Below are 18,744 nucleotides of genomic sequence, written 5' to 3'. Positions count from 1 at the left end.
CATACCCGCTGCAAGATACGCCAATGCCAGCAACCAACACCCAGAAGGGTGGAGGAAAAACAATCCCCGAGGTCCCTCAACATACCAGGAGCGGAAGGCATTCTCACCGGCCTTCCAGGGAAGTCGGACGAGAAAGGCCGAGGCAAGAAGAGTCCCGAAGGACGCAACACATGAAGAATCCAGACCCCAAAGAACATCGACATGTTCAGGGGCAAGTACTCCACTTTGACACAACCCATGAAGAGAGACCCAAACGGACCCACCTCGAGGCCGAGAGCAGTATACCAAAAAGACTAAAATCAAAAGACAGCCGAGCTCCAGGGAGGAGCAAAGAAGACTTAAGGGACTACCTCAAGAGGAGGCAGCAAAATGCAGAGGCAGACGAGGTAATTGTTTTTTGTGATTCGCAATTAATTGTTAACCAGTCGACAGGAGAATTTGCAGCCAGAGACGAAAGAATGTCGGCATATGCAAAGGAAGTCATCCGACTGGCGGCCCTATTCCAGAACTGCAGATTACTCCAAGTCAGCCGAGATGACAACACCCACGCCGACGCGTTAGCCAACCTGGCCAGCTCAATTCAAACTAGAAAAACAAGGACAATTATGATCGACTACATGTCGGCCCCGAGTATAGATAAACAGAGCACCGAACATAAAACAATGTGCGTGGGCCTTGGACCAAGCTGGATGGATGCAATCATTGCATTCCTAAAAGAGGGGAAGCTGCCAGAAGACCACAAAGAAGCACATAAAATTAGACTGAAATCGGCCAGATTCAGCCTAACAGCGGAAGGCCATCTCTACAGAAGGTCCTTCACTGGACCACTTTTAAGGTGCGTACACCCCTTGCAGGTTGAAGATTTTCTTTATGAGATTCATGAAGGCATTTGTGGAAGCCATGCTGGGGGCAGATCGTTAGCCCATAGGGCCATTACCCAAGGGTATTGGTGGCCCTACATGCAAAAGGATGCCGAAGCCTATGTAAAGAGGTGTGAGCAATGTCAAAGGTTTGCACCTTTGATACATCAGCCAGCTGCTGACCTAAACCCAGTATCCAGCCCTTGGCCGTTTGCCCAATGGGGCATGGATCTGATTGGACAACTCCCCCAGGCAACTGGGCAAAGAAAATATTTACTGGTAGCAACGGACTACTTCACAAAATGGATAGAGGCAGAACCTCTTGCCAAAATCCGAGATGTGGAAGTCAAGAATTTTATTTGGAGAAACATAATCACCAGATTTGGGATTCCAAGAGCAATAGTTGCCGACAACGGAACACAGTTCGACAGCAAACTTATCAAAAACTTCTGTGCGAAATTCAAGATCAAAAACTATTTCTCAACTCCAAGTTTTCCTCAAAGTAATGGGCAAGCAGAGGCATCCAACAAAATAATCCTGGATGGAATAAAGAAGAGGCTCCAAGCAGCAAAGGGAAAGTGGGTGGACGAGCTGCCCAACGTACTTTGGGCATATTGGACCACGCCGAGAAGGTCAACGGGAGAATCCCCTTTTGCCATGGCCTATGGCACAGAAGCAGTCATCCCATTAGAGATCGGCATCCCAGGGATCAGAACCCAGGGAGTAGAGAATGGCACCAACGACATACTCTTAGCCCGAGACCTAGATTTACTGGAAGAACGAAGAGAGAAGGCTGCAATTCAGCTTGCAGTATACCAGCAACAACTTGCCAGAGCTTACAACAAGAAGGTTAATCCAAGGGATTTTCAAGTCGGCGACTTAGTCCTAAGAAAAGTCGTCGGAAAAAAAAAGGATCCCAGGGAGGGCAAGCTTGGCCCAAACTGGGAAGGACCCTACAGAATTACTTCAGTACTAGGCAATGGAGCATATCGGCTTGAAGACAATGAGGGCAAAGCATTGCCCAGACCTTGGAATACTTGTAACTTGAAATTCTTCTATCATTAGATAAACATCATTGTTTGGCCGATATTATCAATAAAGTCTTTTCAGAATTCTTTCAACGTGTATGATTAATGGTTTATTGAAGACATATCAAACTCAGGCAAGATAAGCCGATGTTTGTCCTTGATCCACTTGTTGAAATTTGTAGCAATTTACAAGTTGGAATCAAGCTGATTCCTTATCTTCACTTGTTGAAATTTGTAGCAATTTACAAGTTGAAGTTAAGCCGATGTTTTTCCTTGATCCACTTGTTGAAATTTGTAGCAATTTACAAGTTGGAATCAAGCTGATTCCTTATCTTCACTTGTTGAAATTTGTAGCAATTTACAAGCTGAAGTTAAGCCGATGTTTTTCCTTGATCCACTTGTTGAAATTTGTAGCAATTTACAAGTTGGAATCAAGCTGATTCCTTATCTTCACTTGTTGAAATTTGTAGCAATTTACAAGCTGAAGTTAAGCCGATGTTATTCCTTGATCCACTTGTTGAAATTTGTAGCAATTTACAAGTTGGAATCAAGCCGATTCCCTATCTTCACTTGTTGAAATTTGTAGCAATTTACAAGTCGAAGATAGGCCGAGGTTATTGCTTAAGTTCTCATAGCAATATCTGGGTTGTATAGACCCTAGAGAAGATGCTTAACACTTGTTGAAATTTGCAGCAATTTACAAGGTTATGTTAAACCGACGTATGATCACCCGCTGAGGTATACAGAAAATTAACGGGTCGAAGCAAAGGTTAAGTATATTGTTTAAACACTTGTTGAAATTTGTAGCAATTTACAAGTAGGTTAGAACGAAATCATTGTTTAAATACTTATTGAAAACTAAAAAAAAAAAAGATGGCAAAAGTATACATTGAGTAGTATATGTTTAGTTCTTGACAGAATTTATACAAGGTTTGCAGGTCAGTATCTTGCCGAAGTAAAAGCCTTGCAGTTATACCCAGGGTATGTAGCCCCGAGAAGATTGCACAAAGAAAGCATGCAAAAATTTCTAAGTATAGAACTATGCAGAAGCAAGCAACAGAACATCACAAGATCAAAAATATCCATTGCAAGAACAGTTGCAATTACATACTGAAAAAGGCACATCGGCCATAAGAAGGAATGTACATTGTTCAGGAATTAAAAGAAAGAACAAAGTCCAAAATCCAGAAAAGAAAGAAGGGAAAATCAAGACTCTTGAACATCAGCAGCAGCAGAAACTGGAACCTCGGATGATTCAGCTGGAATATCCTCGGCCACCTTCTCCGCTTGTATTTCGGCATCTATCTCTGCTAAAGTTGTGTCAAGACTTCTGTCAGTCAGAAGAAGGTCAGATGATGAACACCCCTGAACAGGTTCCCTGGGCACTTCCTCAGCCTCATCACCCACTTCATCTTGAGTTAAGTCTAAAATTTGCTCAGCTGGAAGAAAGGACTTGGCCTCAGTAGCGCCCTTGGGTTTTCTCACCAAGGCTTCACCTTCATCTTTCTCTTCGTCTTCACCCTCAGCTTCTACTTCGGTCTCTGATTCATCCTCAGCTTGACTTGGAGGAAGAAATGGTAGAAGATTAGCATCAACTTGGCGCAATGACGAGTCAGCAGGGAGATCAAGCTTCTTTATCAGAGACATCCAACCAAGGGAAAATCCCCTGTTGCATGCCTGCCTGACTTGAAGTTTGTATTCTTCTGCAACGTCGGCCATGCCTTGAGCATAGGCCTTTTCATCGGCCTCCTTGACTTCGGCCTCCTTGGTGGCCAGAGCTTGTTGAAGTTCTTTTTGCGCTTGGACCTTCTGAGCCTCGGCCTCCCTTTTCTCGGCTTCAGCTACTTTTTTAACGGCCTCAGCAGCTTCGGCCTTCTCAAGAGCTAAGGTTTGGTTCTTCGTCGCAGCCTCGGCTTGATCCTCTAGTTTCTTCATTTTTACTTCAAGAGCCCTTAATTCTCTCTTCATTGAGGTCGCTTCCCTCTTCATATCAACCAATCTTTGACGATTCTCAAAGGATTGCATTGAAAATGAGTGGGCATGTTGGATAGCCTGAATGCAAACAGAAGTATCAGAAAATTTTCTCAGAAAGAAAAAGAAGGAAGAAACATAAATACAAATAGAAATACTTACTTGAGCAGAGTGTTGGAGCATCAGAGCGTAATTTTCATACTCACTGAACTTGGCATTTCGCTCCAAGTCATTCGGTAGAAGAAGAGCGGTGCTAAGGGCGACAGCAACGTTGATATCATCAGCACTTTCACTAGCCATGATAGGCCTGTCCTCCAGAGAAAGATCAGGGGCCCATGGGACGTCGGGCTTCTTTGAAGCCGAGGTCGTCGCAGACGATGACCTTGGCCTCTTTGTTTGTGTAGATCCTGAGGGTTGGCCCTCAGCGGACCTTTTGGTTGAAGTAGAGGTTGATTTTTTGCTTTCAGCTAGCTTCAAAATCGGCAGAGCATCCTCAGCCTCGGCGTCTGTAGCCTTGGCCTTAGGCTGAGCCTTTTTTACTCTCTTTTGTTTGGGAGGGAGCGTTGATTGCGCCGGCGCGGCTTCGGCATCAGTTGGAATATCGGCGAGAAGGTCTTGGACGACAGGCCTCGGACGAACCATCTCGGCAGTCTTTACTAGCCTTCGTCGGCGTTTACGTTCAGGAATTGGTATTAAGAAGGGAGCCGAAGTTGATGGAAGATCGGCTGGGTCAGATGTGGACTCTTGATCTGTCCGAGATGTAGAAGCAGTTAAGGTTGTGGCTGTTGGTGGAGAGAGACTCTTTTTCCTTTTTCGAGGGACGTCGGGTAAAATGGATTTGTGTGTGGGGACAAAGTTTAATAATACTGGGGCTTTTCGTTTAAGGATTGGAAGACCAAGAAGTGTTCTCAGATCTGGTCCTGGGAAGAAGGATTGACGAAAATTTTTCGGTGGTTGATGAAGATCTGCAAAGAATCAGACGTCAGAAACAACAAAAGTATTTAAGTGTTGAATGAAAACAACTAAGTGTTGACTCAGGGCTCTTACTCTTGCCCTCTGTAAGTGTTCGAGGAAGAGGGTAAAGGTGGACATCTTCATCTGGGCCAAATTCCCAATTTCCAGAGGCAATAAGATAGTCATCTCCAGCCCCCTTGTTGGAGTCTGGAAGGTCGGCTATAATCTTGTACTGAGTGGATCTCGGCTTAAGGTAATATACAAAACCCTTATCCTTCAGATCAAGAGGGCACATGGTATAACAATATTGAAGGTCGGCGAGGGTGATTCTGAGGTTTTCTTGCCTAGCTAAGGCTATAATACCATTAATTATCCTATAGGAATTGATAGTAAGTTGCATGGGGTTTAGCTTATAGAAATAGAGAACTTGACGAAAAAGGGGATCGAGTGGAAGCCGAAGTCCACATTCGATAAAAGCAACTACTGGAAAAGGCATTGTATGGTCTGTAGGCACGATAGTGTCATTATCCCCAGCCAGCTTAAGATGAACGTCGGCTGGGATAGAGAATTCTTGCCTAAAGTATTCAAGACTTGTTGGGGTATTTACCCTGTGCCTCCACATACCCATTGTGTCGGCCTAAATTAAGAGGAATATGTTTCAGAAGACGGGCGTTTTTCAGGTTTCCCTAAAGATTAAGGGTTCTACAGACAAATCCCAAATCTACGAACTATTAAGATAAAGATCGAGGGCACAGATCTGGGGCAGATACAAAAAAGAGAAAACAAAAACGAGGTTTCAGATTCAAGAACAGAGGTATAATTTTCAGAAACAATAGAGGTACAGGAAAAAATCAAGAACAGCGGCGAAAAGAATGATGGAAAAGCATAGAGGTTCAAAATATAGCCACAAAATTCAAAATACAAATAAATCCCAGACCTCGAGTAAGATCAGTAATGGCAACAGACTGACAATAGCGCATAAAGAGAATGAAAGAAATTAAAGGAAGGGGACTTACCAGGAGAAGTGAAGCCAAGGCAATACTCGTCGAACCCAGAAACCAGTTGCGACAGCAAAAAAGGCTTTGCAAGAAATACGGGACTAAGAACAGTTCCAGAGAAGAAATTGAAGCAATGGTAGATTTGAAGAGGAAGAACGAGCTTTCGGAAGAGAAAGAGTAAAGAAGATGGAAAGAAAAAGTGAAGAAAAGATAGAGGCAAAAGAAGTTTTGTCAAAAATTTGAAACGACGGCAAAAATAGGGCAATTATTGCGCCTAGGGTAACGCACGCGTCAGACGGCGCAGACGAACGAACAGACAGCTTCCAGGCGCGTCACTAACACGCTCCAATAAAGACGAAACACGTGGAAGGAACAGTTAGACATGAATGACAGCTCATGTGCATAGGGGAGTACGACCGAAGCCACGTTCTCCGAAGAGAACACGTCGGCTGAAAAAAGATAATCTTGGCAAAGCAGTCTTCTTGAGCCATTATTCAGAAAGGAAGTAACAAAAAAATTCGGAATAGGTTCCATCACCTCAGAATGCCGAGGTAATAGAACCTAGGGGGCAGTTGTGGGGACATATTTTTTGAATACCAACACGTGGCATGGTGACGCCGGCGTGTCAGCCGAGGTGCCACGTGTCCTGGTAGTTAAGCCGAGGTAATCGCGGAGAGGCCGAGGTCATCTCCTAAGATGTCGGAATCCGAAGATAAGGGACAAGAGTCCTGGAGCAAAAAGGGGACTTAATTAAGATAAGGATAAATCTCTTAGGGAGTTTATCTCTATCTCCTAAAGAGTCCAGAGTAAGCACTAAGATTGGAGTTCATAGAAGACATACTTCTAGTTGGACTTGGATTGAGTACATTATAAAAGAAAGGCACCCCCGTGGGTCTAAGGTATGTAATTCATACTTTGAGTATTCAGTTTAATACTTGATTATCCTTGAGAATCATACTGACTTGATCGTCGGAGTGCCCCCGGGTGGAAGAACCACCGCCGGAGCTTTTCTTTTCTGTTACAGGTTGCTGGAGCCATCTATTCTGCCGGTGCTTAGCTGCTGATCACTAAACGGGCAGTGTGGTCAGATTTTTACCCACACATGAAGCAAAGATCAAAGATCAAAACTTCCAAAACAAGCAAGCAAACAAACAAGTAGAAGAGAATGTTTAACAATAGATATTTGAAAATTTGCAATAAAATTTTATAACTTTCCTTTTTACTATGAAAATTCTATTTGGTACTAATTAAATAAAATACTTTCAATATATATATATATATATATATTTTAATTTGAAATTAAAACTATAGTGAATTTATGTAAGCATAATTGCTAACCATATTTTTTTACTTAATGTATAATATTTATATTGATTACCTTTTTCAGGTTTTTTATTTTATAGTATTTATATAGAAGTAAAAAAATATCGTTAGGAATAAATTTTTTCTTAATTTAGTTATAAATTTTGCCCGTACATAATTTTTAAATTTTGAATAAAAACAAACATAAAATAATTGATTGGAGATATGCTGCATTTGTTATATTCATTTTTGGGCGAATTACACTAATGGTCCCTATAATTTGGAGCTTGTGTCACTTTGGTTCATAACTTTTCAATTGTGACACATTTGATTCTGAATTTTGATATTGTCCCAAATAAAGATAATTGAAGATATTATTGTTTAATTTCAAGGGTAAAATCGTCAATTTTATAAAATATAAACTAATTTGACAAAAATAAATGTCAAAAAAATATTTTTGAATTTCAAAAAAGGATAAATTACAAACACACCCCCTGAGATTTACTTAAATTACAAATTTCCCTTTATGGTTCTAGAAATTATATTATGCCCCCTAAGATTTCTAATTTCATAACAAATAAGTCATTTTGTTAATAAATCATCAAGTTAAATAACAATTTTTAATAATGTTAAAATTTTATTTCAATTAGTGATTCAAATAATTTTATTATTGCATACGTGAATAATTAGAAATTTTACTTTTTTAATTAATTTTGTTAAATAAAAAATTCTGGCACGGAAGTATTTGTAATTTTTCAAACCACAGGGGACAATTCGTATTTTAAGTAAACATCAGGGGGTGCATTTGTAATTTTCCATTAAAAAATTATTTCTATCTACTGAAGATAAAATTATGTAAAATTGATAAATCTCTTAGACATTTATTTATTTATTTATTTTACAAAATTAATTTTTATTATGTATTTGGATGATGATAATGTAATGGGTGGTTATATTTATTTTCATTAAATTAGTTTCTATTTTTCCAAAAGTTAAATATGACAACAACTTTGATATCATTATTAAACCAATCTATTAAATCAAAAAATCTAAAACTAAAAATAATTCATATATTAATATATCGATCACACATTAAAATCCTAACAATCACTCATTATATAATCATCATCCAAACACATAATAAAAATTAATTTGGTAAAAAAAAAAAGTCTAAAAGATTTATCAATTTTACATAATTTTTTCTTTGGTTGGTAGAAATAATTTTTAAAAATTAAAAAATATTTTTTGACATTTATTTTTGTCAAATTAGTTTATATTTTATCAAATTGACAATTTTACTCTTGAAATTAAGTAATGATATCTTCAATTATCCTTATTTGAAATAAAATTCAAAATTCAAGGTTAAATGTGTTACAATTGAAAAGTCAGAAACTAAAGTGACATGAGCCCCAAACTATAGGAACTGTTAGTGTAATTCGCCCTTCCTTTTTCTATATGCAAAAAAAAATTTAAAAAAAAAAAAATCGCAATTTACATTCTACTATGTACAAATAATTGTAAACATAACCTATGCATAGCACGTAGTAGCTTTCAAAATAAATAAAAGGAATAAGTTTAGATCTCATACTTATTCATTCGGATTTTTTTAGGTGAATGATTATGTGATAAAAATTAAATTTGTATAATATGACATTCATATGTATAATAAATCTGAATTATAAGATAATAATTTTAAATAATTAAATTTAACTTTGTAATATTGTTGAAATAAAAGTTGACATTGATTGAATGGTAATGCATCTTTTAAGCAAAGTTGACAAGGACAAGAGTGGGTTGCTCTACCTTGTAATGCAATCTCGGGTCTTATTCGAGGAGTGGCTAAAATTATTTAAGAACAAAAAAATCCAAAAAATTAAAATATCATTATAAGTTATCACTTTATTTTTTTAAATTTTCTTTTATATCTTTAACTAAAATATTCAATTCCCAATTGAGTCCCCAATTTTGATTACTAGGTTCATAAATAAAATTATTTTTATTAAGGCTCAATTAAACGTAGAGTCTCCAATTCAAGTTTAAAATTCAAAGGCCCATTTTGTCACCCCATTTGTATATATATAATAATTTTTTTTGAAAAATAATATACAACTTCACTGTCTAAACTTATTTTATATATCCAGTGATGTGTAAAAGAGATGATTGACTAATAATTAGAGAATATATAAGAAATATAATTGTCTTAAATATTTTAATTGATTGTCACATCATTTAGCTTGAAAATTTAGTATAACTTTTAGGTTAAAACAGCAATATCCAATTTTTTTTCACACTCACCACACAATTCCCACATGAGTAATACTACAATCTCAGAAGTAAAAGTCCAAAAAAATATTCAAAATTTAAAATTAATGGTCTAGATTTAATGAAGATATGAGCCACAACAACAACCTCAAATTCGAACCATAGATCTGATACTCTGATTTATTTTTTGTTTTTTGTTTTTGGGACCATATTGTTTTTATTCAAACATTAAGGTCTCATTTGGGAACAGGGTTTTTTAGTAACTTTTTGATTTTTTGACTAAAATGTGATGTAAAAAAAATCTATATGTTTTGGATGACTTTTTGACTTTTTACGAAAAGATGTACAATAAGTAAAGAGAAAATAGAATGTTTGACTTTTTGGTATGGATTATTGATTTTTTGATTTTTTTAGTAACTTTTTTATTTTTTGACTAAAACGGACACTTGCCAAATGAGGCCCAAGTCCCTAATCTTTTAAAAGACTCTAATCCCCTCATTTTCTATATATATAGAATTTCATATCATTTTTTTATGGAATTATAAAAATTTGATTTTAGTTTCGTTAGTTAATTGTAATGAAAGTTAATTATTAATATAGCTCATCAATCTTAATTTTTTTTGTTTGTGTATATAATTTTAATCCAAATTTTATTCACATTTCCATGATCATTATTGGTCTCTGTTTTTCTCTACCAAATGATCATATATTGCCACCTTTCCATATGAAAATGACCTCCCCCGTGTTCTCTTTCTCTTTTTCATGAAATGTAACAATCAAAACCGAACGCACAATTTTTAGCTGGCTAATTTTGGGTGATATTATTTATATTCTAAATTAATTACATTAATCGTCTGTAAGGTATATATGATTTATTATATTTTAATTAATTTTTTCATTTTGATTATCAAATTATGTTATGTGTTACACTTCAACCTTCGATGTCATTGTGGTTCAAAATCAATAACAACAACAGAGATAATTTCACTATTTTTACTCCACTTTACTCCAAAATACACTCATTTCTTTACTCCAAATACATTAATAACCTTGGAATTTTGATTTTTCTAGGAAGTGTATTTTGTGTGAAAATGTATTAATGTAACTGTGTATAATAGATAACAAAGAATAGAGTGTATTTAAAACAAAGTAGAGTGGGAATAACGACTTCCTTTTCAAATTATATAAATAAGAATGCAAAAAAAAAAAAAAAAAAAAAAGAAGAAGAAGAAGAAGAAAAAGACTAAGGACCTAAATGCAACAACGGTGTACTTTGGGGACCAAATGAAATAAAGTGCCTACTTTGGGGACCATATATAATTTATTCATTTTGATTTTGAATGGCGTTCACGTAAGGTTTAAAGTGTAATAGATTGTATACTTTGAGAATCAAAGTGAAAAAAAATTAAAAGATTAGATACTAAAGTGTAGCAGATTGCATATTTTAAAGACTAGTAGATTTATTAAGCCTTATTTTACAATCAGTTAGAAAAAAGAAAAAAAGAAAAAGAAAAAGAAAAAAAAGAAAGATACTACATTATATAATTGTGAAATTCAAAACTCAAATGTGGTGCCCTATCCACTAGGGATGAGGAGCGGATATATCGATCTGTCCAAACCGATCAAACCGAATCGATTTGTCGCATTTTGGACGGATGAGTGATGACGAGCGGACGGCTGCAAATTAATTTTTTTTCCAATTCGCCTAGTTTTAGATGGATGGCAGATTTGAAGTTCATTTGGCCACAATCGAACCGCCAAACCACGAGCACCCATAGTAATTTGTAAGACTTTGTGTTTTCAATTTGTTTAGATATTCTGTTTGTATTTTCAATTGAAAAAGATTTTAAATATTCTGTTGAACAAGAGTTTTCAACTTGAATATATTTTTTGAATTGAAAAAAATAAATGTATTATTTATCTATATTTTTTGGTTTTTATATCTAACTCTAAAAATAAAAAATAAAAAATATGATATATGCTGGTTAGTTTTTGTTTTCAAAAACAGATATAGATGTAATAATATAGAGGCATATAATCTCTATTACTGCTCTGTTCATGATTTTGGTGGCTTGAATTATTTTTATATTTTAAGAACCACATATTGTAATACTTCATGTGGATAAGCTGTGATTGTAATATGTGGATGAGGCATGCAATGATTGTAATATTCTAAAGTTTCAAACATTTTTTCTTTGGATGAGGCATGCAGTAATTGTAATATTTTTTTAAGTCATTGACTGTAATACTTTTTTTTTTTTTTTTTTAAAGAAGTGTACAAGTTGAATTATGTTGAAAATTTATAAAATTTTAAACCGCAAAACCGATTTGCATCCATCCGTTAATCTGCCAATCCGCTCCGTCGGATTGGAAGAAGGATGTGGATTAATCTTCTCCAATCACAAATCTAGTGGACAGATGACGGATTGGAAGTTCCGTAACCGCAACCGACCTGCGCCCACTCCTACTATCCACCAAGTCAACCCCTGGTCTCTTCTGTTTGGGATGAATTTTATTTGGCTAAAATAGTTAAAAATAAAACACCCAATCACATTATTCTTTCTATTGTTTTACTTAATTTTTCATGAAAAGCTAACTTAGCCTCCGTTTGGCAAGTGAGTTGGCTTTTTGGTTTTTTGACTTTTTTGGCTATTTTAGCCTGGGCTTAAAAGCTTAGTTTGGGAAGGGTTTTTTGGTTTTTTGATTTTTTTTGAGTTTTTTTGTGAGAGAAGAATGTAATGATTTTGGGTTGGATGTGATGTTTTGTTTGTTGTGGCTAAAATAGCCTATTTTATTTTTTGTGACTAAAATAGCCAAAAAAGCCCAAACCATGGCTTCCCAAACGAAGCCTTAAATAGTTTATTCCCAAAAGAGATTATTGGTGAGGGACTCCGGCCTCGTTTGGCATGCAATTATTTTAGTCTAAAAATTAAAAAATTAATAAAAAAATCAAAAAGTCTATAACTTATACTAAAAAGACAAATATTTTATTTTCTCTTACTTTTTACATATTTTTCCGTAAAAAATTAAAAAATTATTCAAAATATACTAATTTTTTAAATTTCATATTTTAACTAAAAAATTAAAAAATTACTAAAAAAAACTTATTTCCAAAAGAGGCGTCCATGTTGGTGTTAGTTGATATGGGTATGTATGCAACTTGGTCCCAACCTGTCCTTCGCCCAAAGTTCTAAGGCATAAATGAGGGTAAATGGGTAATTCTCCATACCATAATAAGGATCCAAGAAATTTAAAATTATAAGAGGGGCATTTGTTTAGTCTTCCTACCCAGAATAGGCAGGCATTTTTCCAAAGGCCAAGAAAGCCTTGTGAGCAGTTCAATGAAAAACCCTTTTGTCTGTACATTTGTCTGTATACTTGGAAAGTGGGAAAGGAACTTTTGACCGGAAGTTAGAGCCAATTCAATTCAGTGTATGAGGCTTTTGCTAAAGCGAAAACTAAATATTGCAAGGTATACACTGCCTAACTCACATTGAAAAAATAAGAAAAAAACACAACCCAAATGGTCCCTATGATCAGTACACAACCAACTCTGTTTATTAGCTACCCAAAGGGCCCATTCTCCACACCAATGCATTTCAAGCAAAACAAAAATATTAACAAAAAATATTGAAATTAAATCTGTCTTCATGTTATCTAAGTTGACATTTATATCATTCAAAGCCAAAACACATATAGTAGTATCATTTGGAGCCAACTCTAATCAAATGTCTTCTCTCCATTGTCCACTGAAGCTTTTCTCTAGCATGCCTCAGAGCTTCAAGGACATCTTTAACTCTTTCATCCACAATATGTGGATCAGTTGGTGGTGATGATGCCTTGGGAAATTCAGCTGGTACCAATGCCAGTGAGTTATCAACTTCATCACCATCTTGTGCTTGTTCACTGTTTTCTTCACTATTATTCTCCTTTTCTAACTTTGATAAGCTAGAGGAACTGGTACAATTGACAAAATTTGATTCTTAATTAGCTCAAACATACAACATGAACATGAATTATTGATAGCATACATGTGTGTGTGTGAGAGGTTCTGTTTTTTTAACATGGGGGTTTCCGGAGCATCGTTTCGACTAATTTTTAAATACATATGGATCCGTCCATATATAATGGGTAATTATTGGGATAAGTCCTAGGGTGGCCTCAAGGGAGAGCTATAATTTTTTGACTTGCATAAAAATTAATTACAGAACTAGACATAACACAACCCTCTCAAATATTATGAGACCCATAAAAAATGAGACTCGTTTGAGAATGTTGTGTCTGATTCTATAATTGATTTTTGTGCTTCGAAATTTTTGTATTTTGAACTTGTGACTTCTCATGTGGAAAGTACAGTCCCCACTGGTGAGAGCATGTGTATATGTTTAATGGATAAAATACATCTACCATTTCTTAAAATATGTATTTTATGTCACTTTCATTATCTAAGTTTAAATTTTTTTGAATTTATCTTTAAAGATTTTAATTTGAATCAAACTGGTCTAATTTTAGAGAATAGTGATAAATTTTTCATGTCATTTTGACATCCCACGGTCTAATTTTATCAATTTAGTCTCTAAACATTATTAAACTATACTTCGTGTTTTTCATCACAATTTAGGACTTAAATAACAAAATTGAAAGTTATTTTGGTTTTCATAGTTCTCAAATCAAAATAACACCAAATGCATAGTTTAGGCATATTTTATTATAATTCTGTTAATAATTTAAAGTTTTGACTAATTTAATTCAAATTAAAAATAAAATTTACAAAATTGAAATTCAGATCAGAGAACCAAACTGACTATTTTATCACATGTTTCAAATACTGCAAATTTAATACCACCACCAACCCCACCCCCCCCCCCCCCCCCCCCAAAACAAAAAAAATAAAAATAAATAAATAAATAAATTTGAAAGAACCATGGAGATTGTGATAAATACCTATGATCATCTGTCTTCAGATCATTGTAGTTTCGAATCGATCCAAGCTCACTGTGTTCTTCACAATCAGCTCTCTCTGTAGAAGAACTCAAAGAGCCTTCAATTGCACTACAATGGCCTTGATTAGACACAACAGTACTAGTACTCTGTGAAACATTGTCTTCCAAATCTTGAGAGATTGCAGGGCACTTCATCTTCGCCACAGACTCTTCTTCAGTGTCACATTTCACAGTGTTTGTGATCTGGGTTTTGGGAGATGATGATGATGATGATACAGAGGACATATCACTCTTCTCTACCATGCTTGAATGCTCTGAGTCCTCTGAAACATATGATATGTTTAGGGACTCAAGCTTCTTGATCAGAAATTTTAGCCTCTTCTCTGCTCTGTTTCTTGATTTGGTTTCTAGCCTCAACTGGTTCTCTAGCTCTATAAGCTGTAGCAGAGAGAGATAAGTAAAATCACAGACTTTATAGACTTTATGTATATGTGTGTGTGTGTGTGAGAGAGAGAGAGAGAGAGAGGAGAGAGAGACCTTGTTTCCCAATTGCTCTGCATCCTCTTTGGCAGCCCTTGAAGCTGCTCTCTCTGCAAGCAGTCTTCCTCTTAGACACTCCGTTGTTCTCAAACCATCATCTCCTTCCATTTTCTTTCCACTGAGATATAATATAACTCATTTCAGATATGTGAAACAGTTGTGTACAGAGAGAGAGAGAGAGAGAGAGAGAGAGAGAGAGAGAGAGATATGAGGGAAAACTGACCTCCATTTTCCATCTACATTGGCACCACCAGCAATCATTTTGCCTTTCCCTTCAGCTTTTAACTTTTTTTTTTTGTCTGCAACTAGTTGAACCTTATTTGCAGCTCCCAAAATCAGGACAATGTAAAGAATTGAACATTTGTATGTACAAAGAGGTTGGGAATTTTTATACAAAATAAAAAAAAAAATGAGATGGTAATATATAACTATTTGAAGACCAAGGTTGTGACTCCTGTATCACAATCAGATGGGTTATATATATATATATTTAGACTCTGTTTTTCTTACTTTGTATTAAATTGGTATAACTGTTCTTACCGCTTTGTAAGGTCAACTGTCCATTTATTGTTCACATTATGGCACCTCTGTGGAGCTCGGTTACATGAATTTGGAGTTGATTTTTTGAGAAAATTCTACTATACACGCCTGGTTGTCTACTATATGCTTCAGTTAGGATGTTTGTGATATTTGATTATAATCTACTGTAATGTTAGTTATGACTTGATTATATTTAATGTAGTGTTAATTATGAATTATTATAAATTTTATTGTAATGTTAGTTATGACTTGATTATATATCCAATGTACTGTTGATTATGAATCATTGTGATGTTGGTTATGACATTAATTTTGTAATGATGCAAAAGATCTTTGATTATAGCTTGTATGGTGTTTAGTTATGGCTCAATTTTTTTTTTTAGTTAGGACCTTAAAAGGATTTAATTATAACATTTGTGATAATCAACCTCACAAATGTCATAACTTACCTATGGTGTAGCATAAACCTAATTTTTTTTTATTTATTTTAGAGATAGATATGGTAAAATGAAAAAATAAGGATTATTGAATTGATCTAATTTTTTTTAAAAAATTTTTTTATGGTTAATATATACGAAAATTCTACATAATAAATAATTTGAATAGTAGAAATAGAATCATGACAAACCCTACAAACCTGAACAATTTTCTCCAATTCAAATTAAATGAGCTTGGCAAATCTATGATAGTACAACTTAGCCAAAATGAGCGAGAGAGAGCCTAGGACACAAAACAAGATGATATATTCATTTCATTTTGGGAGGACTATATTGGGTTATTTTGGGAAGTTGGTTTTTAGTCACTTTTTTTGATTTGTAGCAAAAGTTAAAAGTTGGCTTTTTGTCTTTTTTTTTCATTTGGGAAGTTGGTTTTTAGCCAACGGTGAAACTATAATTTTACCCTCGTGGGTCAAAATGTGTTACATAGGTGAAGTTGTAAATATTTTAAATAAATGGGGATAGTTTGGTCATTTTATTATGATTTGATATCATAAACAAACATTAATCAAAAAAGCCAAAAGTCACTTTTTATCAACTTTTCAAATCATTTGTCTAAAAAAATAAAAAAATTAATTAAAAACCAAAAAATTACTTTATACCATCTTTTTAAAATAAGCCATTATAAGGATAGATTTTGAAATTTGAAAGATTTTTTTGAGTAGTACATTAAATCTGGTTAGTGTTTGTGGCTATTGCTGTCACGTGAAGTCTCTGCTCTGTCCTTGCTCCCTACCCCACCTTGTCTCACTTTGCTTGTGTTCTCTATGCCTAACAATATTACATATTTTTAAAAATTACTCAAAAAAATATTTTAAAAAATAGGAGTGTAAATGATTTGCAGAGCCGGAAAAAAGAAAAGAAAAATGTTTGGAAAAATTAAAAAGAGAGCATTAGAGGAGCACTAATGATGTGGTAGTAGATCACGCTTATTTTCTATGTCTTGTTTTATTTATTTATTTTAGGGTGTTGTTATGGTGCGCAACCCATTAAGGTTGCACACTATGTGCAACCAACACAAAAGGTGTAAATGGAAGGTGTAAATATAAAACAGGACAACTAACAGAAAGGCGTAAGTGTAAGGTGTACGTTGCACACTTAAGAAAAGTCTTTTATTTTATTGTCATTTCTAATACATTAGTTCTATTAATAATGTATTTTTTAGTTGTCTAAATCATTATTGAAAAAAAAATTATATCATATAAAAATAATTAATTATGTGAGAAAGTCTAACAACAGATATTCAGAAATCTATCACTAACAATTACAACATCAAATCCTAGAAATGCATGCTCCCCCGTAAAGATGTAAGTGGTCCATCTAAAACAATAATGTGTGTGCTTTAAGACAAAATTTCAAGCATGTTTTTTTTTTTTTTAAAACCCAAAACACCCCTTAGGCAGGACTCTTAGGATCCACTCTTATAAGTCAAACTGGAGGAAGCTAGCCAATCCATTTAAACCGTCGGACTTTCACTTGAATAGTAGATGATTTGAACACTGGTCAGTAAGGAGATGAGTATACTCTCTTACCAACTAGGATGATCCCTTGGTGGTTCTTGCATGCTCTTTACTATGGAGAAGTAATGTATATATAGGTAGATATGTATGCTAGGCAAAGCAAAATAAATATAAGTGACTGCTTTGAGTGTAACTCAAACAAGTTTTGAACACTACCAATAATTAAGAAGAAGTAAAAAATAAATAAAATAAAGAAAAAGACTAAAAAAATTGATAAAGAAATTTAAAGATTTTCAAGTACTCAACAAAACAGACATAATGAGAGGCCATTATAGCTAGATATCTTTAAAGGTATTCCATATTTGTTAGCAACATATTGAGAGCCTATATGTTTAATAAAAGCCAAAAGTTCTCAAGTTTTTGCTTTCTAAAGAAGATTAATTAACTATGCATGGTTTCAATCCATCATGGTTAATCAATGTGATTCATTAAAGTGGATACGTGTGATGTATGATAAGATTTTAAGAATTTTTATATTTTTAGTTTTAATATTTTCGATATATTAATTTATTAAGATTCTTGTAATTTAGTATAAGTATTTTAGAATTATTAGATTTCTTAATTTGTTTTGATTTTGTTTTTCTAGTTTCTTAGGTTTCTTGTCTTCCAAGAATTAGATTAGTTTATTGTTTCCTAATTTGAGTTTTCTTGGTGTCCAAGAATACTTGGTCTCCAAGATTTATATTATAAATAGCTATGTAGGCCTTATGGTAAAGACAACTTTTATTCAATAATATTAAGATATTTTCTCTTCATTGTGGATTCAATGTTCTATATTTCTCGTGGATTCAAGAGCGCATTACGTCTATTAGAACGATATTTAGTCTTTGTGTATTCCGCTGCGTCAAGTGATATTAGAGCATGGATTCGCCTAGCTCAATGACACAAGATAATAGAGAACACATAATCCCTGTTGACATTGATCATAGGGTGAAACCATATGGGATGTGATTGAAAAACATCAGCTAGAGGTGTATGAACTTCGCAATGAGATTTGTAATCTACTTGTCGATTTGAGACTAATCGTCAACCAGAGACAACTAATAGTTGACAGCAATTGCGCCGAAGGATTCACCCGAGGCCAACCTGTTAGCTTACATTATTTTGCAAAAATTTCATATTTTAACGGTTCAAGTAAATTTCAAAAAGAAGATTTTCTTGATTGATTGCTTGATCTTGAAAATTTCTTTGAATTCATGAAGATTCCTCATGAAAAGAATGTTATATTTGCATCCTACAAACTTGATAAAAGTGCATTGAAATGGTGGAATGGATTACAAGATTATCGAGTTTGCAAAGGTAAAGACAAAATTCATATATGGTTAATAA

The 18,744-nt window shown here is 34.5% G+C and overlaps 2 protein-coding genes across 3 annotated transcripts; both read right to left on the bottom strand.

Moving 5' to 3' along the window:
* Positions 1 to 2,012: 2,012 nt before the first annotated feature.
* Positions 2,013 to 6,630, bottom strand: LOC145822402 (uncharacterized). The gene is made up of 2 exons (XM_082919322.1): positions 4,022 to 6,630; positions 2,013 to 3,940 (listed from the first exon to the last, which is right to left on the bottom strand). The coding sequence occupies exons 1-2, from the start codon at positions 4,499 to 4,501 to the stop codon at positions 3,095 to 3,097; spliced, it is 1,326 nt and encodes a 441-aa protein (XP_082775448.1). The 5' UTR covers positions 4,502 to 6,630; the 3' UTR covers positions 2,013 to 3,094.
* Positions 6,631 to 12,911: 6,281 nt separating this feature from the next.
* LOC114306763 (uncharacterized) lies at positions 12,912 to 15,569 on the bottom strand. 2 transcript variants are annotated; one of them, XM_028252053.2, is made up of 5 exons: positions 15,399 to 15,569; positions 15,082 to 15,173; positions 14,856 to 14,976; positions 14,320 to 14,756; positions 12,912 to 13,332 (listed from the first exon to the last, which is right to left on the bottom strand). In XM_028252053.2, exons 2-5 carry the CDS (start codon positions 15,117 to 15,119, stop codon positions 13,080 to 13,082), a joined length of 849 nt encoding a protein of 282 aa, XP_028107854.2. In that variant the 5' UTR covers positions 15,120 to 15,173; positions 15,399 to 15,569; the 3' UTR covers positions 12,912 to 13,079. The 2 variants fall into 2 exon arrangements, with proteins under 2 accessions (XP_028107854.2, XP_082775447.1); XM_082919321.1 differs by lacking the exon at positions 15,399 to 15,569 and having other exon boundaries at positions 15,082 to 15,327.
* Between the last annotated feature and the right edge of the window lie 3,175 nt (positions 15,570 to 18,744).

This window comes from Camellia sinensis, chromosome 3, assembly GCF_055761805.1.
Source record: "Camellia sinensis isolate YWXY chromosome 3, ASM5576180v1, whole genome shotgun sequence".
Classification (NCBI taxonomy): Eukaryota; Viridiplantae; Streptophyta; class Magnoliopsida; order Ericales; family Theaceae; genus Camellia; species Camellia sinensis.
This window is presented reverse-complemented; position numbering and strand designations above follow the sequence as displayed.